This window comes from Cinclus cinclus, chromosome 4 (assembly GCF_963662255.1).
Source record: "Cinclus cinclus chromosome 4, bCinCin1.1, whole genome shotgun sequence".
Classification (NCBI taxonomy): Eukaryota; Metazoa; Chordata; class Aves; order Passeriformes; family Cinclidae; genus Cinclus; species Cinclus cinclus.
The window spans coordinates 7,962,877-7,987,453 of record NC_085049.1 but is presented as its reverse complement, the minus strand read 5'-3'; the positions used below and the strand labels follow the sequence as shown (position 1 = coordinate 7,987,453).

At 46.3% G+C, this 24,577-nt stretch overlaps 1 protein-coding gene across 1 annotated transcript in view; it reads right to left on the bottom strand.

Annotated features, from left to right (window-relative positions):
• Positions 1–1,761: 1,761 nt before the first annotated feature.
• The window catches only part of LAMB1 (laminin subunit beta 1), a 42,639-nt gene continuing 19,823 nt past the window's right edge, over positions 1,762–24,577 (bottom strand). The window contains exons 19-33 of the mRNA XM_062490792.1: positions 24,269–24,500; positions 23,593–23,756; positions 22,928–23,152; positions 21,359–21,576; positions 21,146–21,242; positions 11,904–12,273; positions 10,081–10,265; positions 8,700–8,941; positions 7,031–7,234; positions 6,483–6,627; positions 5,558–5,765; positions 5,250–5,391; positions 4,208–4,384; positions 2,805–2,964; positions 1,762–1,898 (exon numbers count right to left, since the gene is read on the bottom strand). Coding sequence (XP_062346776.1) covers positions 1,762–1,898; positions 2,805–2,964; positions 4,208–4,384; positions 5,250–5,391; positions 5,558–5,765; positions 6,483–6,627; positions 7,031–7,234; positions 8,700–8,941; positions 10,081–10,265; positions 11,904–12,273; positions 21,146–21,242; positions 21,359–21,576; positions 22,928–23,152; positions 23,593–23,756; positions 24,269–24,500 — 2,906 coding nt within the window. The remainder of the gene's footprint in view (positions 1,899–2,804; positions 2,965–4,207; positions 4,385–5,249; positions 5,392–5,557; positions 5,766–6,482; positions 6,628–7,030; positions 7,235–8,699; positions 8,942–10,080; positions 10,266–11,903; positions 12,274–21,145; positions 21,243–21,358; positions 21,577–22,927; positions 23,153–23,592; positions 23,757–24,268; positions 24,501–24,577) is intronic.

The following is a 24,577-nucleotide window of genomic DNA, read 5'->3' as shown; positions in this document are numbered from 1 at the left end:
GTTATGGAGAAGATTATTCTGGGAGGTATCAAAAACACCAGAAAGACAATGCAGCCATTGGTCATAGCCAGCATGCCTTCCTGAGGAAATTCCTGCTTATCAAACCTGATTTCCTTTTATGACAGGATAACCTATATAGCTGGTTAAGGGAAGCCACTTGATGTACCCTTTTTGGATTTCAGCAAAGTTTTTGATACTGTCTCTCACAGGATCCTTCTGGACAGGATATCCAGCACACAGCTGGATAAACACATCATTAACTCACAGGCTGGGCACAAAGGGTGACAGTGAGTGGGGTGACATCAGAGTGGGGACCTGTCAGTGGTGGGGTTCCACAGGGCATCTTCAGCCCTGTGCTCTTCATCTTCATTAATGACTTGAAGGCAGGACAGGAATGAGTAAGCAAGTAAATAAACAAGTTTGCAAATGTTACAAAACAGGGAGGAGCTGTTGACCTCCTCCAAGGCAGAGAGGTCCTGCACAGAGACAGAAGTGGGGAATGAGAGGCTGGAAAGCAACTCTGTGGAAAGGGACCTGGGGCTCCTGGATGATGGCAAGTTGAACATGAGTCAGGTGCCCTGGCAGCCAGGAGGGCCATGCGTGTCCTGGGGGATTCAGGCACAGCATCACCAGCTGGGCAAGGGAGGGCATTGTCCCCTCCCCTCTGCTCTGCACTGGGGCAGCCTCACCTCGAGTGCTGGGGGCAGGTTTGGGCACCACAATATAAAAAACACATTAAAATATTAGAGAGTGTCCAAAGAAGGGCAACAAGGATGGTGAAGGGCCTTGAGGAGAAGCCGTGTGAGGAGTGGCTGAGGGCACTGGGTCTGTTCAGCCTGGAGGAGACCGAGGGGAGACCTCAGTGCAGTCACAGCTTCCCCATGGGGGGAAGAGGAGGGGCAGGCACTGATCTCTGCTCTGTGGTGACAGAGACAGCACCTGAGGGCATGGCCTGGAGCTGTGTCAGGGGAGGTTTAGGTTGGATATTAGAATAAGGCTCTTCACCAAAGAGGGTGGTGGGGCACTGGAAGAGACTCCCCAGGGAAGCAGTCACAGCACCAGCCTGACAGAGTTCTAGGAGTCTGGACAATGCTCTCAGCCACAGGCTGTGACTCTTGGGGTGTTCTGTGCAGGGCCGGGAGTTGGACTCAATGACCCCTGTGGGTTCCTTCCAACTGTGCTTATTTTGTGATTCTGAGCTTGGTTTACCATATGAATTTGGTGCATTCATACTTTCAGTGCTCATCTCTGTTTTCACTCTACCTATCAAGTGTTTCATAATCAGGGACATGAAAGTAGTCTTAAGCCTAAATGGGTATCATGAAGGGGGTACACAATCCTTTTTGGTGCTGTAGCATAACTAATTGCATGTGGATGGCATTTCTTCATTCACTGATAATTTGGTTTGAGTCACCATGTTATATTTCATAGTAATAGGAACCCTTCTTTAGAATTGCATAGTTCAAGCCAAGATTTTATTAGGTCTCTAACCAGTTTAAGAACAAGACTTGCTAAAGGATTAATTGATATACCATTACAGCTACTGCAACTAGGAAAGGAACTTAATGAGTCATAGTAGGTACATATATTGATACAAAAGTACGGTTTATTTTCAACACCAAAAAGTTATTTTTCTTTGGTTCTGTGGCTTTTAAGTCAACATAAAACCTGTTCACCTTATCAGGTCTTAGTGTAATGTCAAAAAGAACTAGTGTAATACTTGTAAAACCCACCCTGAACACAGGCACTTCCCACTCCTGTTTATAAGCAAGTGCTATAAACAGCAACCTTCTGGCTGATTGTCTGTAAGAGGGAGCGAACTGTCTCTTCCAGCTGCACCAACTGCTTGGCTTTGTCTTCCAGAACTTTTTGATTGTTTTCATACATATTTTCCAAATCTGTAGGCAAAGGAAGGCAAAAAATCAAGCTTAACTGGTGGTGGTTTAATGCATGTAAATCACTATAGTTATGGATAAACTGCTATTTGAATTTATTTCTATTGTGGAAGATACTCTGATTGTGGAATAAAACCAAAAACAAACAAGAAAAAAACCCAAAATCAACAAAATGGCACCTTTTTGTTTCTTTAACATAGGGACGTAAAGGGACAAGGAAGTTATTTTCCAAAGGTTAAAATCCAAAAGTATATTTTGAGGGTTAAAATAATGGTCATTGTTTGCTTTATGGTGGCTTTTACAGAACAGTGAAGTGTTTTGGCTTGTGATGATTAAGACTACTCAGCAAGTCACAGTAACTGTGCAAGAGTAGCAAAGAGGGGAACAATGAGTTTTTGTCCTGGCAAGACCAAAAGAAAAATTTAATTCTGTCTCTGGTAGCAAGGGGCAGACTGCCTCATCCCAATTCAATCAACTTTGTCAATAGTAAATATTAAATTAATCTGTAAACTGGAACCCCCAGTGTCCTGTCCTGTCCCATTAGCTTTTGTTTTTAGAGCTTTCCAGGGTGTGGTGAGGGGAGTACTGTTTGGAGATGGGGGTCTTGCTGGAAGAGGTGTCCTAGTCCTGAGCAGAGTAGTTTTGTTCCTTCCCTGTGGTGTTTCTGGGGGCAGTGAGAGGTGCCATACCAGAAGTTTGTGTCTCACCTGCAAGTTTCAGCTTATTCTATATAAATCTTCCCTTTAAAAGATTGTACTATGTCCATAAGAATAAGGAAAGCAGATCAAGCCTCAGCAACAAATAAGTACCTTTTCTTTTCCCCTTCTGCTGATGAATAATAGCTGGTTTAACAGTGTGAAATTGCTTCATGTTCTAAGGTGTCAAATTACCTCCTCAGAACAGCCTTACCTTTGAGCAGCTGTAGTTTGCTGTTTGCTTGAGCCAACAAGGCTTTAGCTTCATCTTGCAACACGCCTGCTTTCCTCCTGGCCTCGGCCGACTCCTCTGTCTTCTTGGCAATGAGTTCCTCCACAGTTCTGTACTTGCCACTCAGCTCGTTGTTGAGGACCTGTCCCGAGTCCAAGCACAAGATGGAGCTCATGCAAAGCCAGTACAGCAGGAGCTGGCTTTTCCTCCCTCTGCCCTTTACCAACCCGGGTGCAAGGAGACACTGCCGGGAGCTCACTTAATAAAAGCAGAAACAGTGTCACAGTATTTCCTCTCCAAGACTAAGAGCTGTGGTGAAGACTCATCAGGTGCTCTTTTGCAGATCTGTGGCTGATTTACAGCTTCAGTACCAGCACTTGGCCGAGATTTATGGGATTCAGCTACAGGGTTCTGTACCTAATGGAAGCCATGACCCCTAGAGCTGCTGGAAAGCTGGACATGGCACTGCTCCTGGATGAGTGGCTGCATCTGGGGAGGAATACCCTTGCTACCCTTCCAGCAACAAGAACTGAACTAGCTGCCCAGTTGGTGTTGGTGAAGGTGCTGGGAAAGTCTAGAGGTTGGTTTCTCAGCTGAGCTTTTTGTTGTGCGGTTAAGATTAAGAAGTCCTATGGCCCAACTAAATCCAACCATTAAACAAGATAACAAACCATAGCAGCACTGGAATTCTCTTGTGTTTACTTGACAGCACCTGAATTACTACTTAGTGTTTGGATATTGTTGAGTTGATGGATAATGCAGCTCTCCTGTCAGAAAATGGCTCTCTGGAGAGTGATACGCTAACTACAGACAAGAGATGGGAGCAATGAAACTTCCTTAGCAGATTGGTCAATTGTTTTGTTAATGAACATTCTTTTGCTATTACAAAAGTGTGTAGCAAACACTGGGAGCAATGCCATATGTTCAGAGAAAATCTTGAATTTCTGATATTTAGCAATTACTGCACTTTTATGTTAAGATAATTATTTTTCCTGATGCTTGGTTCTGTATATGCCAGGTTCTGGTTTGTTTGTCCTGAATCTATTATTGTCATAGAACCATAAGTATTCTATACAAGTGGAGGAAAAAACTTCCAGTTCTCCTGTGAGAGATAGTAAAGCTGAGGAACAGAAACCTACCTGTGAATGGGTGACAGGTTTCCTGCAGCTATTCAGAACCTGAAAACTTCCCAATACATCTCTCTCAGGATCTGATACCAAAGTAAAAAGTAGCTATCTTTGGTAAGAGCATAAATGTTGGAATATTTTCTAACCCCAGAATATGAACAATAAATGTGATGGATCACATGTATTCACTGATCTCCCTTTAGCCAAACCTGAGGGAGTTTGCTGGCTTCTCTTTAGGATTGCTCCTGAGCTTCTCACCTTTTTAACTTCTTCAGCATTTTGTTTTGCACTAATAATTTTGTCTTCTATATTTCCCACGTTCCCTGAATTTGTAGCAGCCTTTTGCCTAAGGTCTTCAACACTCTTCTCTAGCTCAAGCAGACGTAAGGTTGCATTGTTCAGTGTTTCTGCAGATGCTGCATTTTCAGATTCAATCTAAGAGAAAGAAGAATGAGAATTAGATTTTCAAAAGACAATGGGTATAATACTAAACTTTCTCCATAGACCATGCTCAACTATCTAGTTTATGTCCATAGATCTGAGTTAAAAGCAGTGTTTTAGTTTTGCTAAAAATGGCCCATTGCAGTCAGGGTGAAAAAGCTCAGTGCTTGAGAATGGTACATATGAGGCTTCAAAATCATTAAGGAACATGGTCAAAAACTATTTGATTGCATTATACACAAGAGTTGACTAGTCTGCTGACAAAACTTCAGACATTTGACTCTGTCATGTGGTAATGGACTTGTGAAGCTTCTAAACTGGCCAAGCTTCATAAGTATAGATAGCACTGTGGTCTTGTGAGGGCTTTGAGATGAAGTCTGCAAATAGTTTATCCGACAGGATTGCAGCACTTGGCACTTCAATCCAGCATTTGTTTGTTTTAGTCTGGTGCTGCAGTGATGGATGACACTGAGGACACCAATACACAACCAGTGAGGTGGACAGGTGTGGATTGCCAGGGATCTTGTCACACCTGCAGGTTTAGAGGGCTACAGTCCTGCTCATTTACCTTGGCTGGTGCAGAATATGGGGGGAGAAAAACCTTGTTGTTGTTGTTGTTGTTGTTGTTGTTGTTGTGTGGTTTGGTTTGTTTATGAGCAAATAGTCCTTCCACCCCCCCCACCCCCTGTCCCACTCATTCAAATGTTGATGTGAAGGCAGGAATGATTTAGATGCACTTTTACTGCAGCTTTTGCTTTGCACTGCCTGAGAGCTTTCCCTAGACAGGCTTGTATCAGTTTCTAAGCATCAGACATGGTGCTGTTTCTGTTATTTTAAGAAATACTCATAAAGAACTCACTGAAGTCAGCAGGTCTTGAGTTCCTTTAATATCTTCATCAGCTTGTTTGATAGCTTTTTCAGCTGCATTTTGAGCTTTTTCAGCTTCTTCCAGTGCTGCTTTCACCATGTCTGCAGTGACTTTAACATCTGTTGCACCTTTGCTGTGGAGCAAGACTGTTAATGCTAAAAATGCTCTTACTTTGGAACTGGAAAAAGAACATATGCTGCAATGGGCTGGTTTTGCCCCTTAAGGAAGGAATGAGAATTTACATCAGGGAAAGTTAAACTGCATTTCCTGATGCAATGAGATGAAACAGGGCTGCATACCTGGCTCTTTTAGCTTCCTCCAGTAGCATTTCTGCTCTGGCAATGTCTCCAGCACTCTGCTGCAGAATGACCTCAACATCAGAAAGGCTTTCTACACGCTCACGAATATCTTCTGTCAGGGCCTGCAGCTGCTGGGGTGTGCTTGGCATCTCCATGTTCAGCACTTCATTAGCCACTGCCTCAATGCTGTCCAGGTCAGCACTGTCTTCTAGCAGATGGACACAAATGACAAAGATGTGAGTAAAACCTTCCCTCTGTCATATTACACTCAAAATTTTTGTTCAGCTGCTTCCTTAAGAAGGAAAATCATGGGAAAACTTCCTCCCCCAGATTTATGGAAAATCAAAGCGTTAAAACTACTTCCCAAGGCGAAAATTCCCTCTCAGGAGAGGCCCAGCATGTGTATAGGCTCTGCTGGCACAGCTCTCTTGGAAGCCATTTGAAGATCTTGCACCACTCTGGGGGGGACCCAAGCCCAGCAAAAACAAAACCAGCAGCTGCACGTAGATGTATTTGTGCTCCCAGTACAGTCAGCCCTGAGCAAACAGGCAAGGAATGGGCTGCTGGCAAACAAGGCTCTCATTTAACCTTTACCTGCTTTCTTACAGAGAGAGAAATGCAGTTTCTGACTTCCTTCCCCTTTAATACTACTTTGTCTTTCTAGCCAGAATTTACAGATATAGTTGGCAAAGTACAGCAGTGCAACAGCCTCAGCTTAAATACACACAAGAACATGTCACAGTTTGCTCTCACTTTCTTATTATCTTGGTTTTCTCTTAGTTTTTCTCATGTTTCCAGATTTCATCACAGACGCTGTCTGTCTAGGGGAATGATGACAAGACAACTGTTGCACTAACCCTTGGAAGATAATACAGGTATTTCACAAACCCAGACTTAAAATATAATTAAAATGTAACATTCTTACGCATTAGGAAGTCTCTAATCTGTTTAATAAGATTTCTCAGATCTTCATTGCTTCTGTCCACTTGTTCTTTCGTAGCATTAGTTTTGAGCAAAACTGCTTGTGCATTTTGTTTTGCTTCATCTGCTCTCTGTTTTGCCTCAGAAACCTAAAGAGAGGAAAATGGAAGGCTTGCTTGCTTATCTTCTTATGCTTTAGGGCTCATTTTAAAACAATTCATCTGGAGTCAGAAGTAATAGTAACAAGGTATGTTTTTTCTCATAAAACTCACAGAACTCTTGGAAGCTGGCCCTGATCCATACCACCACAGCTAGTTTAAACAACTCAGGCTGATGTTTAGTTATCTATGAAGATTCACTTTAGCAAGCTCCCTTTCTGAAGATATTTACAAGCATGATGAAGTTACACAACTCAAAAGAAGTATTTTTCTACAGAAAACCAAAGTTTTTTCTACAAAAAATTGACATACTTTGTCAATTAGTGTCTGTGCTACAACAGACAGATTTTTTTCCCCCTTTGCTACTATCTTAACAATTGATTTGGCATATTACCATTCTGGAGAGTTGCTCAACTTCTGCTAATGCGCTGAGGATGTCTCTGTCAAAATCCATAGCCTTCTGCCAGGCATTGTGAGCTACAGTCACCAGCCCATCACAGCCAGGGCCTCCACACTTCTTCTTCCCTTCATCTGTCCTGCAGGTCAAACCCCCGCACTCGGACTCAGCGCAGGAGGCTCCTGGAGCAGTGCCACACGTCTGCAGGGACACAGGAGACAAGGGAAGCAGCCACAGCCTGATTTCCATTGCTAGGCTGTGTGGGGGCTGGAGCAGGACACTATTCTACCACATTTCAGAGTAAACTAATTTTTTTTTTAAGAAGTGAAATTATTTCTATCAGCAGCATTGCACTGAGAATTATCCACTGCTTGGTCAGTGGTTTGGAAATAAAGTTACACAGGAGTTGGTTTAACCAGAGGGAAAATTAGAAAATTCCCTGTTCTTGTGAGGTTCTTTTACCTTTCCTTCTTCCCCCCCCCCCCCCCACCCCCTCTTCTCTTTTTGCCAAATGAGAGTCACTAACTCAGGTTTTACAGCCAAAAAACCTCCCTGGGAAAACCTAGGGGCTGAGCCAAGTTAGCTGCAGCTGTCTCCTGTGAAGTGTAAATGAGTCCCTCTTACCTGTTTGGCATGTAACCCAGCAGTAGCTAGAAAGCAGAAAGATGTGTGTGTGTGTGTGTGTGTGTGTGTGTCTCAGGCTTACACCTCCAAGCAGCTCAGTATTTACTGCCTTGATAAACATCTACCCAATATTTCAGGTCTTAAGAACAGTCAGGGCAGGAATGTAGGGGAAGGGATACTAAACAAAAAGATGTCTCTTTCTTCCCTCCAGAGGAAAAAACGAGGGCTGAGGGAGTGGGAGGGATGACTGGTTGTAAAGGACAAGGGACAATCAGCATGTGAAGAACTCTACCACAGGCCTGGCCTGCCCAGGGGAGTTAATGAGCAGTGCCCTGCAGCCCGCCTTCACCCAGGGTTGTTTAGGGATTGTTCAACTGAACGCAGCTGGCCAACATCAAAGAGAAACTGAGGGAGCACCCAGCCTCTCCCAAGAAGAAGCAACGCTTAATCACATTTATAGATGAGCAAGCACCTTCAACAGAGAAAAATGCCCTTTTGACTCCAGCTCCCTGCAAGTTCTGCTTTGTCTCGAGCAGGAGGATGAGCCTGGGGTGATGCTGAGGCCCGTGGGTGTGAGCAGAAGAGCAGCCTGGCTGGGCACTGTACAGGCACAGGAGCTGCAGGAGGGAAGAGGGGAGCCTAGGGAAAGCAAACACTGAACTTGGGGCAGGCTTAAGAGGATGGCTCTCAGCCCAGAGGATTTGCCACACTTTTCTGCACATGGGAACTCCATCCCTCACAAAGAACGTTGGATTAGAACAGGGGTGATGCAAAAACAGGTGCTGTGTTGGGGCTGGGAAGAGTGGGAGGGAGACCAACACGAAAGGCTGGTCCTTGAAAGCCGGTAGCATCAGAGCCCACCAGTTAAACAACCCAGTTCTAGCCCACAAAACCTTGCTCAACCAAGCAAGGTGCATTTTTCATGGACCATCCACACATCTCACACTGTCACACACTACAGCTCCTCCCCACCCGTTGCTTCATCACAAACCCCACTCTATTTTTGCTAGGGGTTTTATCCCAGTGATTCTCAGCTGTGTACCTTCTCAGCCACCTCAGAGAGATCCAGGCTCTGCAGCTTGCCAGCGAGTTCATCCAGAAGGCGTGACTGCTCCTCTTGTTTAGCCTTGAACTGGGCCTCCTTCTCATTGATCAATTCTTCCACTTCCTGCCTCCTTCGCGCTGACAGCTCCACGGCGCTGTCGGGATCAACAGTGGAGGCATTGACCCTCTCCTCTGCCTCCAGAGACATCTGGAAATACTTGGTGATACTATCTAAGGCTCCTGCAGAAATCAGAAGGAGCTGATGAGAACGCTGTGAAGTAACCCAAAGGAATGTATATTATAGATGTTAGCAGGGTTAGTGATACGCCACATCACATTAAATGAAAGGATGACAGAATTTGGCCTCTTGCAGAAAAAAAATTTGCTTTTTTGCTTGGTGGACAGTGTATCAAGCTGGACTTTGAAGTTAAGCCTTTCTCTGCCCCTGGTGACTGAATTCTGCTTGCCCTAAGGGCAAAAGGAGATACGGCCTTTTAAGGTTTTTAGGGGAACTGTATGTTTTTTAAGGATTCCCTTATCCCATTAATTCTTATTGCTTGCCCTGGGATGTCTGGCTTATGAAGTCACTGCTTGGAAATTGGGCAGAGCTTTCCTAAGAAACAACTGCTTGATGAAAGATGCTGATTTATGGAACTGTTGATTATGGGCAACTCCTGGAGAGGCCTTGTGTGGTGTGAGGGACCCTGTGGGGTTGGCTTTACTCTGCTCCTTGGGCCAGCTTTCCTTTGCAGAATGCCAAAAGTCAGGGGCTCCCCTGTTCTACATTCTACTCGCCTCACTCTGAAATCTCCCACGTTCACTAGAAATAAGCTCAGACTTCCTTCAAACCAGAAAATTTTTAAGAAAAATTAGAAATACTTTCTTTGAAGTAGGCATAATTTGGTGACATTCCTCTTTCTCCAGCAAATTTTGATTCTTGGCCCATTTCAGTGTGCCAATGGACATGCAAGGCTTGGGTGGCTCAGAAACTGGGCCCTTTACCACAAGCCCTTATTTTTCATCCAGAAGCAGCAACTTAACAGACTGAGGGAAGCAAGGGGGATGTCCAGGCATATCTTGAAATATGTGGTGCACTTTTTTCTGTTGTGTCTCATCTACAATGTGCTCAGCATGATACCTTAAGACAATTCTGTTCCCCAGGAATTTGGGCCAGCTTTGCAATGTGCAGAGGAAGAGAGAGAGGGTGAGGGGGGCAAAAATTCCTGCTGCATCAGCAACTCTGCTAATGCACAGAAAGAACCCGTCCTTGAAGAATTGTATTTTATTACAAGTTAGAAGATTAATCTGGTACTTAAACCTATGCACTGATTAAATCTTTGGCCACCCTGCTACTTTCTCCCCCTCCCTGTGACACTTACCCCGAACATCAGAGATCTTGATGAACTCTAGCTGCTCTGCAAGTTCTTTCACAACGTGGTCGAGACTTTTGGCATCTGTCTCCAGTGCACTCAGGTCTGTGTCTGTGCTATTGCTCTTTGCTGCTAAGGCTGACAGGTTTTCTTCTATGTCAGCTATCTTAACTGTAACATCTGCTGTCAGCTTTCTGTAAAACAAGCACAGGACTCAGCACAGGGAGGAAGAAGGGTCATACTTCACTAGAGCATGGTGGCTAGAGCTTCTCCCATGGCAGGACCTGTCCTCCCTCAGTGGAGCTCCAAATGATTTGTAACAACACGCCTACCTAAAATACTGTTTTGTTTCCTTTATTCTACAAAACTACTTTTTAATCTACAGCCACACTTATAAACCCAAAGCGCCAAATTGCTCAGAAAACAGCTGCTTTGTGTAAGATTAACTGGAGGGAGATTCCAGAGGACTGGTGTAATGCTCTTATATCATGGCAACTGCATAGGTCAGAGTTGACTACTATGATCCATACATAATTTGCTTCCCATCCCACACAGCTCAAATGTAGTTTTGATTCCTATGAGCTCTTCGGGAAGATTTGAACTTCAGGAAGCAGGGAGGGGGAAACCTTAGCTTTAACACAATGGATTCTTTAAACTCTTCTGTAAAGATCCCTCCTCACCAGGGTTTTGAAGGACAACCTCCTGCTCTAAGCATTCATTCAGTGAGACAGGGAACAGACTTTAGCTAGTGGGATAACCCTAAAAGGAAAAGCAAGTTAGTATTACATGTCAAAGCTGCTGTGGAACAGAAGTGGGCATAGGAAGTTATTCCCATGCATGGTGATCCCATCAAGCCAAGCATTTCCTCATTCTGAAAGAATCAAGGCAGTATTTGAGATCTAAGATCAATTTGCAGCTCTTTCAATAGGCCAACAGCTTGCTGTTTTCCAGGACTCCTCCAAAGCCCAGTACTTTTCTATACAGCCAGAGAGGAGCAAGAACAGATACACATAAGGCATGTTAGGGAAAAGCAGCTCCTCAGCTGCTCTGACCTCCCGCAATACAGAGTCCAGAAGCAGTAGCAACCCCCAGCTCTCCAGCAGGAGGGAGGGGAGCTGTAGGACACAAACTATTCCTAATTGAGACATTTGTGCTTTATTCCTTGCCCCTTCTCTTCGTGCAGCTCCCTTTACAACGCACAAGCAAGCTGGAGCAGTTGCAGGCAGGACTAGAAAGCCTCTGTAATCCTGCTTAATGTTAGGCGGCCCCATCCCCACACTACCATCTTTTGTATGCTTAGCCCTAAAAGAAAATACTCCGAGAAAAGTGGAAACAATCCTTGTTATAAACCTGGTGCTTCCCCCCACACATGCCCAAAGTGTGGAAAGAAGCCCAAGTTTCCAATTCATCAGCTACGCTCGGAAATCCAGGAATTTAATCTCTCCCCCTCTTCATTCTCTCACATAATAGCAGTGTTTGTCCTTTGCCCTGGGGCAGCACAAGGCAAGCATGAGTGGCTCCCTGGTAATTAGCTGCCTGGAGAGCAGTGAGAGCAGGACAACCCCAGCCCAGCACTGCTGGCAGCTTCAGTGCTCCTGCCTGCCCCTGCCAGGTTTCTGCCCCTGGGACGGGCACTGCCTGCCCGTGCTGAGCACGGCGAGGTGCTCCAGCAGCCCAGGAGCCACAGCACCCTGGCCCAGCCAGAGGAGTGGAACCAGAGCCCCCCAGCCCAGCATGGGGACATCAGTCACTCAAGTAAATCCCAGCTCACTGGAACTCTCTCCCACTCCTTCCCATGACAAACTTATCCATGTAACTACAGCTGTACTCACTCTGCTTCCTCGAAGAGATTCCCTATGTTCTTCAGGGGCTCGGCCGCTGGATTTTGAGCGATGATGGTTTTAATTTCAGTGAGCTTCTCCTCTAGTGTGTTGAGTGTCTGCTGGTATGGGCCAGTGACTCCAGTGATTTTGAGGGTATTAGCCCTGTCCAAGAACTGCTGGGTCCTATTAGCCAGCTCGCTGATGATGACATCCCAGAGGGCAAAGCACTGGTGGCACGGCACGCAGTCAGGGAAGAAGCCTGAGTAGCCCCGGGAGCACTTGTCACAGTGCAGCCCTTCCACCCCTTCATTGCAGATGCACTGCCCAGTGGCACGGTCACACTGTGGGGTCTGGATGCCACGAGGGTTGCAATCACATGCTGGGAGGAGAAAAGGGCACATGTGAAGGCCATGGAGAAGGAAATGACTGTGATGCTGGCAGGATGGAAAAAAAAATCAGTTATAATGAAGTGGTGAAACAAATACAGACATGATCAATGCCTGAATTATAAAAAGCTAAATATGGATATATCACTTGTGCATGGAGGAAGCAAATGTGAGCGAGAAAGGGAAAAGATATGGGGAAATAACTCTAGGGGAGACCACGATTTGCGCATCTTGGAAATAAGAATAGTAACGGAGCAAGGATGGACATCACTTGTTGCCATGCTCAGATGTCAGCTGGATAGCAACTGAGAACAAAGATCCCAGTTTCTCTCCTGCAATGAAGAGTGAGTAAAGCAAGGCTCTCAGGACAGGAAAAATGGCAGGCAGGCACATAGGAGAGGGTTTAAGAGTAAACCATGAGTGAAAAAGGAAAATTGAACTAGGAACAACCATTTACTGTCTCCTAGAGCAGAAGAGTAACAGTCAGGTGAGGAATCCTGCAGGTCAAAACCCAGCTACCTTTCCCTGCCCCTCCCACAAACAGCACACTAAAAGGAGATAACTGATTACACAGCACTTGGTTAAGTGGAGGAGCTCTCTTCTGTAAGTTGCTGTGAGTGCTAAAAACTGAATTGGCTTCCAAGAACAGGACAAACCTATGGACACAAACCTTGTGAGATCTTCTAGGCAGAGGTACAGGGACTGGCTCAGAAAATGCTCCTGCTGTGGATGTTTTCCAGTGGGAAAACATTCACAACTCACACTGAGGAGCCTGGCACTGGGCTGACATTTTGAATATACAGAAAATCATGAAAAAATCTGGCAGCAAAAAGTAGAATAGAGCAAAGAATGTGGTCATGGGCAGCCCTGTAGTGTTAGAGGTGTTAACGATCAAGAGCCTACACACTTTGTCACCCTTAATGTCACCCTCAACAGAAATGAAGACACTTAACAGATTTATAATATTTTTTAAATTATTTCAAATAAAATATTATTTTTAAAAAAAAAATATTTTGAGCACCAACTTCAGAGATAGTATTCACACCTTCATGAAATGCACTTCTTTGGCACTAACCCACCGCAGAGAGAAGTTACTCAATTAACTTAGTGATGCACTGTCACTGCTGAAAGCACAGACATGCTTTGTACATAATAATGCCATCAGGAGAAGCGCTTCCATGCAGTGAGACTGCCACTTGACCTCCTTAATTACACAGAAAGCAGCAGCAGCAGAGGACACCACCAACAGGCAAAGCTTTTAATAAAGAGATGGCAGCGTGCAACAAAAAGAGAGGCCTTGAAAATATGCACATCATTTACCTATCATTATGGCAGAGTGCACCCAAACAGGTCCAGCACATGTTCCTTAACAGGAAAAGGACTGGCACACCTGATAAAACCCCTCACTTCCATATCCATTTACCAGGCATTCTTGAAGGAGGTTAAATGGCTCAAAAGGGCCCATAAATCAATTCACACACCCAAAGCAAGTGCCCCCTTGAAAACAGGGCAAAACACAAAGCTGTTTTCAAGACTGTACATTGTTTGCTTCAATGACAGAACACAGTGGTGGTCTCCAGTTCAGAAATTGCACAAAGAGCCTCGGCAGAACAAATCACTCCTCAATAAAATGACTTTCTTGTACAACGTGAATATGACAGGCAAGAGACAAAAATAACTTCTGCTGCCTGCACAATTGAGCAAAACGGTCATTTGTTCTTTGAATTATACCCTGACACAAGAGATTGTTTTTACTTTACATTGAAAGTGCTTAAGTAGTCAAGTCACCATGGAATATGTTCCCTGCAGGCAAGCCGTTGAGTTCCTGCTGTTTGAAGGTCAGTTAACCCTTCTGTCAACTAATAAGGCCCTCAGTATAATGATGAATTGTCCAAATTCCTCTGTATAGAAAGAGGCTAAATGGCATGTGGTTTTTCTCAAAGATCCTGAGGTCTGATCAAGTTACATGAATACTTGCTGCTGGCAAATCAGATCACTATATTTACTTGCGGATTTAAAAGGCTTAATGTGAGAAAAAAAAACCCCTAACCCCATGTTGGTAATTCTACTCCTGAATACCTGCATGTTCAGGAAAAGCAGATGACATGGCCTTAGTAGCATTTACATGGTAAAGTGGATTCCAAAATCTCTGGAACAAGAAAATACTAGGGAAGAAGAGAAAATAATTTAGGTACTAACGTACTGTTTGAAAAGTGAAAACCCAAACTCCACAGCTGCCTCTGTTGGGGGATGATAACAGCAAAGAAGTAATTTATTCTAAATGCAGCATAACAGCTGGAAGAATCCAGTCCTACAAAACTCCCAAAGAGAGCTTTGCAGGACCATGAGAAAATTGTACAAGGCAGCTAAAAACATTCCTGTGTGTTATTTCTCCATTTTAAGAAGCAGACAATCCTGGCTCTGAATTACCTCAGTCCCCTGAATGAAATGTATATAAAATGGCTTTCAAAAGTGCTGGTTTAATACTGTCCTCCCTCTTCTTCATTTTCTTCCCAAGACATTAACCATATACAGGACCATGCCAGCTTTCACCCCTAACCATCTCTAACACCTCTAGATGAGTCCTGGATTAGTCCTGTACCTTGTGCCCTGGACACCACCACCAGACATTTTACACCCCAGCAAGGAGTGCATTCAAGGCCATTGAAGAAGAGCACCTTCCCTTTATGCCATGGTGGGGATCAAACCCTCTACTCACTTCAGTTTTGGCCAGTTCTCAAGAAAAGGAAAGCAAGCCCAAGCCAAGATCATATAAAGCCTTCTAGGTAGTGAGGAGCACCTTGAACACTGCAGTCCACCAGGCAAATAACTCAGCAGTGCCAGCTTTCACCTCTGCCTCATGCAATGCCTGCCTGCCAAGAACCAGTAAGCTTCAGTCTCTGTGACTGAAGGGCATGACTTCATCCTAAAGGAACAAAAACACAGTGACAGTGGCAGGATGTATGTGAAAGGAAAGGAGGACCTCCAAGCTGATCTGGAAAAGACTGGCACAGGATTGGCAAATAGGTCATGGAAGAACAACTGAGTTATGCATCCATCATTCATGATGAAGGGTGCACATGCACCAAAAAAAATCCTGTGACATTCAATTATCATTGCCAGTGAAATGGGATGTGAATATCAGAGATACCTTGATTCCTACCACCTGCTAGAAACAGATCAAACACCATGTCAGAACCATCCAGCATATCATGCCCAGTATCATGTTTGACCAAAGTACCCCACCATCACTTCTAGCTACAGCAGAGTTCATGTTCCTCCAATACCTCCTTTGTTATGTCCAGCTATTCCTATGGCCACTGTGTGGCTCAGAAGCAGTCCAGTACTGAGACTGCTTTTACAGCAGTTTTGCCTCTGCTGTGCCCAAACAGGCTAACTCAAACACAACCATCAAAGTATTGCTTTGCTCAGGAGATTTTGGCTCCAACCAGCACACTCCTAAATCTGATGTAAGACCTGAGTAATACAACACATCCTGTGTTAACATATGTCTGGTTAATATGAAATTTTCAAGAGCAAGAAACACACAGGCACATCTAGGGATGCAGAAATATTTCAGATGTGGCTCAGTAGCTACCAACAGCTTTATACTCTATTATCATAGTATATGTGGTATAGGAAAAGACAAAGTCCTGTAAACTCCTTTTATGTGGCTTCCCTATACTTACATGACAGGAAACTATGGAAGTAGTTCATTTTGCACTGCAAAAATCAAATGGATGTTGAGCTTACTTCAAGATACTTGGATGCCTTGACCACTTTGAGTTGGAAATGCCTTCAAGACAAATGCTTGATTACTCCCCCTTCATGCAGACAGATGGCCCAAATCCAAGGTGAAGGGCTGAAAAGTTAACACAGACATGGCTGCTTGCATTGAAGATCAGTGTTAGACAGGCTTCAAATGTGGAAGCAGAGCAGGACATTGCAGTACCTCCCATAGCAAACACAGTGGAGGAAAAGAAGTCTTTTGAAATCACTGGCCCAAGATTTAAGGGTTTTTAAAGGAGCATTTACCAAATTAAACAATAGGCTTCTGTTTTGAAATGTCATTTTGGAACTGGGCGTATTGTTTTCTTTAACTGAGTGTGTAACTCAATCAGCAATTCTTCTGTGGCATACTTCAACTTCAGGCAAATCATATTTTTGACAGGAAAAGTTTTAGCCAAATTCTTCAGTCAAGATCTGCTGATTAGCAGATTATGAGTATAAAGGATTGTAGCTGTATCTGTTTACAAATGCATGTGCACGTATGTGCATGCACACACTGAATATCCATGGGTAATCTTTGTATAACCTCCATCAGTGCATTTCTCCTCCTCCTTTTTCCACATCCCAAAGACAGAAGTAACATTCAAACACGTACAATAAATGCAGTCATCTAAAAACCTAAGAGGAGAAATCCAAAAGAAGTGAATAACTAGCCTGAGAGGTTCGCTTTAAGCTCAAAAGGATCTATGAATGGCTTTATCTTTCACCTATTCTGACAGCTCTGCTATCTTTTCCTCTGATTTTAAATATTTGGAACTCACTTCCATTTAAACTACTGTAATTAAATATGCAAAATATTTGTACATCATTTAATTGAAACTCAGGTGTGTCAGAGCACTTGATACCAAAACAGAGGTGATAGAATGGATACTGAATGGGCTGTATGAAGACCACTATCAGTGTTCAATTCTCTACTGGGGGATGCCAGGAGCAACAAATGTTGTACACCAACCTACGCCAAATAGAAATAATTTTTCCAGAAATATTTTCTCTATTGTTTGAGACTGGGGGTGGCGAGCATCAAATGTTTAACTCCTCCACAGAAAAAACACAAAGGTTTTGTTCAAACATGATTTCCTGGCATCATTTCCCAGTGGTAGTGAGACACTGTGATAAGAAAACCATTCAACAATTTGTAAGGGTGGAAGTTTTGCAGAGCTAGCAAATTTCTTCTGAATAATCAGCTATTGATTCAAGTTACCCTGCAAACATAGTGCTAACTCCTCAGCATTATGATTTTCAGTAGGAATGTTAAGATAAGATCCCAGCCTTAAATTACTGGAGTTTTGCTACATCTTAACGTGCTAGCAGTCCATGCCAAAAGGATAGTTTTCTGGAGGCAATCAGTACACATTACAATATTTTATGACTCTAGGTCAATTAAAATTATGAAACTCAAAGTGAAAGTTATATTTGCTTTAGTATAGAATTTGTCTGACTTCCTTTAGACCCTTCTCACGGAAGGAAACAAAGACATACGGTAGCCTTCTCTCAACACCAAAAACACCTCCTATAAAAGCAGCCTATGTGACTAGTTTAAGACCCAGGTGTTAAAATTTAAGACTAGAAAACTTATTCTTAAATGGCTATAGGGTAATTTTCAGTGAACAGCTGTTTCTGTGCCAGCCCCATAACACAGACTAAAAACAGAAAAATAACATTCTTGCCAATGTATGCAGTGTGTATTTGACTAAAAACATGACTATTTTCACCGTAGTTTAATTAAATTCTGTAATTTTACAATAGGAATTGATACTCATGTCCAACACAGGACACGCTTCTTGTGAAGGGGCTATAGCAACACCACCTAACTTCTAATCTCACACAGTACCTCCTTCCTACTAACTGCACTCTGGTGTGTTTATTCAATTTATTACAACAATAATGACAGTAAAATTATCATCTCCTTCATATTAGATGAAACATAAACTTTAACTACCTACTATGCAAAGGCATTGTTTGAGCTGCATCTGCAGCCACTCCACATCTCAGGCTTCCCAGGAGCCTGGAGCCTTCTGCTGGAGATGTGCTTTGCAGGTTGAAGCTGGTGCAGAACTCAGCATGTGGCATCCTGCACTTTAGTTGCCAGGCTTTGGAAAAGCTCCAGCAGAATGCCTGGGAGACTTGAATTTGATGAACTCTGTAGTGCTATTATTTACTGCCTTAGGGAGGATTTTTATGCACACACACACACGTTCACACGCAGGCTCATGCAGAGCTGCAGACAGCTCCAGGCTGAAGCAATGGCAGAAGAGTCCTGCCAAGGCTCACAGCACAGCTCCTGCCCACTGTAATCCTCCCAGGGACCTGCATGAGGCCAAAAGAAATGCTGGGCTCTTCCCCATCCTCTATGCCTCTGCTGTGCTTGTTTCAGGCATTATGTTGAATTCAGCAAGAAAATGTTGTGCTTTTTCAAAGCACAGGGAGTAAGCAGTCTCTAAAGACAGCCCACAAGCTCTCTGTGGTGTGTGATCCCCAGTGGACATTTGTGGGTGCTGAAGTGCACCCAGTGCTGTGGGTTCAAGATGCTGTCCAAATACAGGCACCCACCTGAGTTTGCCCCAGCAGTGTGGTACCAGTGTGATCTCTGTGGACACACAGACAGGAGACAGGGGATGACACTTTCCCTCCACGGCAGGGGACACAGACTGTAAATCACAGCACCCAGACCAGGTACAAAAACCTGCCTTCCCTGGCTTCTGTGCCACCATGTCTGATCTTACCAAGGTTTCTAGAAACGACGTCACAGGAAACTCTTGCAATGGGGATGGAAGGGAAGAGTGCCCTGAAGCCCAGTTTCCAGTGGAGTGTATACTTGGACCCTGGGCCACAACTCACTGCTGCTACAAGTGCCTGAGAGCCCATGGAGAACTGCAGCCCCAGGCCTGTCCCAGATGGGCCATTTTGCACATCTCCACACAGCTATGTCCAGAGCTTATTTGCAGGCACTTGGAATTTTTTTTGTATTGTAAAGGTAGTCAAAGCACCGTGAGCAGTATGGTCCCCATTTCTCATCAGGAGCTTGTGTTTCTTGATGCCAACAACCTGAAGACCTCTTGTGAAGAGATCACACATCACTGTCCTAGGAATCCTGTGGTTTCCAACCTTGAGAAGAAGTAACTTGCCCTAGAGAGTGGAGGATTCCCACACTGGAATCCTTGGGAGCAATATTCCCCCCTCTGCATCAGCTCGGTGAAGACTGTGTCCACACTCACACTCGCATGGTTCCGAGCTTTTCCTCTTCCCCATACAGATTAATTTCTATTTTGCTCCTGAATGCAGCACAAAATGTGGCCATACTGGCTGCTTGGGCCAGCAGGAACATGCCAAGTGGCAAATGCCATGGCAAGAGTCCACATGTTCCCTACAACTGGAGCAGACTTCTTTGTGACCAAGCCTTGTCTCAGTTCCAGCTTCACTTTGGCTGCAAGCCAGATCTCAGCTATTTTCCAGGAACATTGCTCAGCAGCTCCTTAAACAGCACAGTTTTCCAGTTCGCTTGCAACACGCTTCCCCCTGAGAACTGCTACCTGCCCACGCAGCAGCTGCAGGTCTGCCAGCCTGAACATCACCACTCACTCCCTGGGCCTAAATGAGGGCTGAGAAGTCAATTGTCTTCTTGCCAAGGAAAGATAGGAGACCGGCAGGAGGCACTGACCCCATCACACTGAGGAGAGTCTGCAGCACCACCCGGCTGGATGTGTTCCAGGAGCGAGCACATGCTTGGAGCCTGTCCAGAGCATCACGCCTCAGGCTGCCACTGCTCAGCCCTGGGCAGCAGCTCGCCCCACCTGCCACAGAGACCTCCTGTTGGATGTAATCATGAAGGAAAATCTGCCTTTCCACTCGAGAGAGTCCCCTCTATCACTAGGGCATGGAAGGGATGGCAGGCTGGAAGGGGAGAGTGGATCTTGCACGGTAAAAACAGGCTCTGAAGAAGATTTTCTCTCTTCAGAAACATTAAAATAGGTTTTCACTTGTTCAGAACACAGCAGAAACTCCACGAGAGATCAGAAATTATGGTATGCTGCAAAATCCTGCTAACAAGGTATGCATATGGACTCCATCAATAAACCCTGATGGAGACAACTGATGCCAAGAAACAATCCCTGCCTTGGAGCCAGTAGGGTCAGCACACCCCTTACTATGTCAGAAAACACACAGCCTCTTGAAAGGCAGCCTTTCCCCCAAGAAACCCAATATGTTCTCAGGAACTGGGACAATTCCCCAGTCCTTTCATCTGCTGCAGTAACCAAGTAGCTGTGACCTGCCTATCTAACAAGATAATGGGATCTAAGGTATCTCTATTGTAAGGGAATTATTAAAGACCACAGCAAGCACATTCCTCCCTGCAGGAAAAAATACCTTAATCTATTGCAAACACTCCTGGCAAAGGCTCCTATTTGAACAGATCAGAGATACAAGTTTGTTCTGGTCTGGACAATGTTTGAAGTTTCTTTCCCAGCTAATGAACAGGCTTGTTTATAATGAAAGGACAGAGGCCATCCAGTTATCTAAACAACCTACTCCGTGGTGCTCTGTTCTGCACCACTTAGCTATGGCTAATCTACTGCATGGTCTCCGGTTTCTCCTTTCTTTTCATCTGAAATATAAGGAAAGTCTTCTACTAAACAAAAAACCTCCAGTCTCTGTAAGAAGACACAAGGGACAGTGGTCTTTGGCTACATACAATGTAAAGGCAAAGGAAACTGGTTTCCAGACCAATTCTCAAACTCAGATGTTTGTGATATGTTTTCTTATCATGCTTCTTACCTGACAGCAATGCAACCTTACCCTTAAGGAAGAATTGCTTCTAAACAGAGAGGTTTGTTTCTAAGTAAAGGTCAGACAAGAAAAACACAGACAAGCAGAGGGCTGGGCTCCTGCCCCATGTCCCATCCCGCAAGGTACCAAAACCCCAGGGCTAGCCCCACCACGCCTTTTTCCCTCTTTTCCAAGGCTCGAGTGGGCTGCTCCTGGCAGGGGTGTCCCAGTGAACCAGGGTGTGATGGTATGCCCAGCCACACAGACATTTCCAAAAGGAGCAGGTGGAGCAGGCACCAGGGTTGGACTCACCTAAGCACTCCACGCTTGGGTCACCCCAGAAGAGCTCCTGGCACTCCCGGCAGGTCCGGCCTCCGAAACCCGGCATGCAGTGGCACTGCCCTGTGAACTGCCAAAGCCAAAAAAACAAACCCATCAGGAGACGCAGCAGATGCGAGCCCCTCCAGAGCTCAACCCCGCAGCAGAGCAGAGGCCATCCTCGGGCACAAGCCCCTGCCCCCTCACCTCGTTGCAGGCGGGGCCGAGGGAGCGCTCGGGGTCGCAGTGGCACGGCTCGCAGCCCGTGCCGCTGGCCAGCCGCCACGTCTGGGGGGCACAGCGGTCACAGGTCTGCCCCACCACGTTGGGCAGGCAGCGGCACTGCCCCGTGGCCACCTCGCAGCGGCAGCTCTCCGAGCCCTCGCAGTCCTCCCGGACCGTGCCCAGGTAGTTGCAGACGCACTCTGTGGGGACAAGAGCGTGGCACCTCCGTGTCAGCCTGTGGAGAGCTAGGCTGAAAGGGCAGTGTAGGAGGGAATCTTCCCCAGTGACTTGCAGCTGTACTGATTGTCAAGGAGTGAGAGCGTCTGTGCCAGCCCAGTCAGTCTGGGAGATATAAGAGTGGGTTAGCTGGCCACCAGTTATAGGGACTTGCAGTTGGAGCTTGAGGCTGAGAGCCTGCTGGCTGTGCTGCGAGGATGTAAGGGACATGTGGTTCTCTAAGGGGCAGATATGCTGAGAGGATGTTGAGTAAGGGATAATCAGGGTTAGGGGATCAGGAAAGGGACAGCTTGGGTTTAGCCAGTCAAGCAAAATGAAAGAAAGAATCAGTACCATGTGAAGCTGCCTATAAGAAAACAAACCAGTACCATGTGAAGCTGCCTATAAGAAAAGGAGTTAGAGTACCATGAGAGAGAGGTCCATGAAAGAAGGAGTGGGAGTTGTGAGGAAAGAAGTTCGTTCAGAGAAGAAGGCATGCAGAGTTTGTTACTAAAGTACTGGTGGTGATAACAGCTGTGTCAGTCTCAACACATTCACTGCAAAATCAGCCTACCCCTCTGCTACCAGACTGCCCAAACTGCACATCTAGTTTATTCTCTGAGTCTGCAGAGGTGTGGGCAGATGCTGGCATGTCCCAGTGCCCATGGCCAGGCCTGGCTAACCCACCGCTGAATGATAACCAGCATTGCTCAAGCATCCTACAGCTGGCCATCTCTGCAGCTTCTGCCCCAGCTCACAGGTGGCCACAGGAGTCCCTCATTCAAGCAGCCCAGCCCTCCCTGCTCTCCTCCATTCCTCCCTCTGTACAACCAAAGCTCCTTAGTCAGCTGTAGTGGCAGATCTGCTTGAAGTGGCCAACAGCACGCTCCTCTGCTCAGTGACCTGCTTGTACTGCTGGGCTGTGCCTGGTGCCACAGGAGAGGTGGGTCTGCCTCCCCACCACCCATTTCAGCTTCCTGTCACGGCCCTCATTCCCACTGCCCAAACACACCTGCAGGGACCTGGTGTAAACAAAAACCAAACCCCTCCCCCACCACTTTATCTCTGGAGAAGAGATAAACAGAGACCGGTATCAAGATGGTTAAGAAGCCCCCCTCCTGCAAAATCCTCCTTCTTTCAGCAAATGTAAATGCTGTCTCATCCTCCCTCTCAAATGGAAAGGGCCACCCTCCTGGCCAGGAGCCCCACCCAGCTGCAGGACAGCTACAGGCAAGTCCAGCTAGAAGTAATAAGGTTTTTCCTCCACCCCAATGCTCCCAGGTAAAAAGCATTTAGGTGTCCACTGCTGGTGCTGCAGCCGTGTCTCCCACTCACTTCTGCAGTCCTGCTGCAGGGCACTCCCATAGTAGCCCTCTCTGCAGAGCTGGCAGTTTTCACCCTCGGTGTGGTACAGGCACTTCACACATGCTCCAGTCCTCTTGTCGCAGGCAGCTGGGTCTGTGGTGTCGATGTTGTTGTTGCACTGGCACGGCTGGCAAGCACCACCAACCTCATCGGGGCTCCCAAAGAAGCCAGATGCACATTCATCACATCGACTGCCTGTGTGAACAGACATTTGGGAATTGCCATCACCACTCCCTGGTATGCAGCCCCGTAACTGGCAAGGCAATAAAGACCATTACTGGGGAGGCATTAAGTGGATCATGCTTAAAGAAACAGAGACAGCACTTGGTGAGACCCTGGTAACTTAGTGCAGAGCATGGATGGTACCACCAAGGCACACTGCTCATCCCCTCGGTTCCAGTGCTGTCCTGTCCACCCTTTGCTGAGCACCTCACCACACTGCTGGAGACGAGGTTCATGGTCGTGCTGGCATCACCCATACAAGCCACTCTGCCCTGGCACCTTCCAAATGAGGAAATCCCCAGCAACAACCCACTGATGCTGGTGCTGTGGTCACATGTAACCCATATGAACATACCCCTCTTCCCTGAGAGGTTCGGCCCAACCAGCCACCCCTCCATACTCCCACCAAGTACCTATGTATCCCACGCTACAGACACACACGACTTGCAGTGTGATTGGATCCTGGTAACAGCCGCTGGCAAACTGGCGTCCACTCTCGGGGCCATCAGGGCAAGGGCAGGGGCGGCAGTGGTCACCTGATCCCAGGATGGGGTCTCCATAGTAGCCAGCCTGGCACCTGCACGACAGGGTACACAGCATGCAGCGTCTGCAGGCAAGCACACTGCAGCCTTGCAGTAACTAAGCTCAGATTCTCTACCACTGAGAAGAAGCAAAGGGCAGAAACATCCTTATGGCTCCCCCTTACCACTCACACTCCTAGCACCTGTGTCCACAGACACAAATTTGCCTGGTTTACACCAGCATAGGAGCAGGAGACCCAAGGTTGGATGTCAGCCCTGCCACTGCAAGGTCTCTTAGAAGGCTTGCAATGGCTCGCTAAAGGCCGGGGGTCCTGCAACACACTCTTGGTCACTTATGCAGGCACTGCTGTGAGGTGCAAGGCTGTGGGCAGGGAAGAGGAGATCCCCATCAATCTCCAGGACCGCAAGTGCTTCTCTGACTCCCCGGGCCCAGGGACTTTCCCTGTGGCTTAAACTGCCTGAGCAGCAGCACCAGAAGGGAACAGCTGCCGCACCCACCCTGCTGCGGGGAAGGACAGGGGCCAGGGAAGGGGCACGCGTTCCATACCTCTCACAGTTGTGCCCTGTCGTGTGGTCCCGGCAGCTCAGGCACTCCCCGGTGTAGGGGTTGCAGTCATCAGCGTGGCCATTGCAGTGGCAGGGCTGGCAGCTGGGGAAGCCCCAGAAGCTGGGCAGGCAGCGGTCGCACTGCCGCCCGTACACGCCGGGGAAGCAGTGGCACTGGCCCGTCTCCACATCGCAGAAGGCGTTGTAGGAGCCTCGGGCGTGGCACTCGCATGCTGCAAGGAGAGCGGGAGAGGGGCTGAGTTTCCATAAACTCAGGGCCCCAACCAGAGCACAGCCCAGAGCCAAGGGT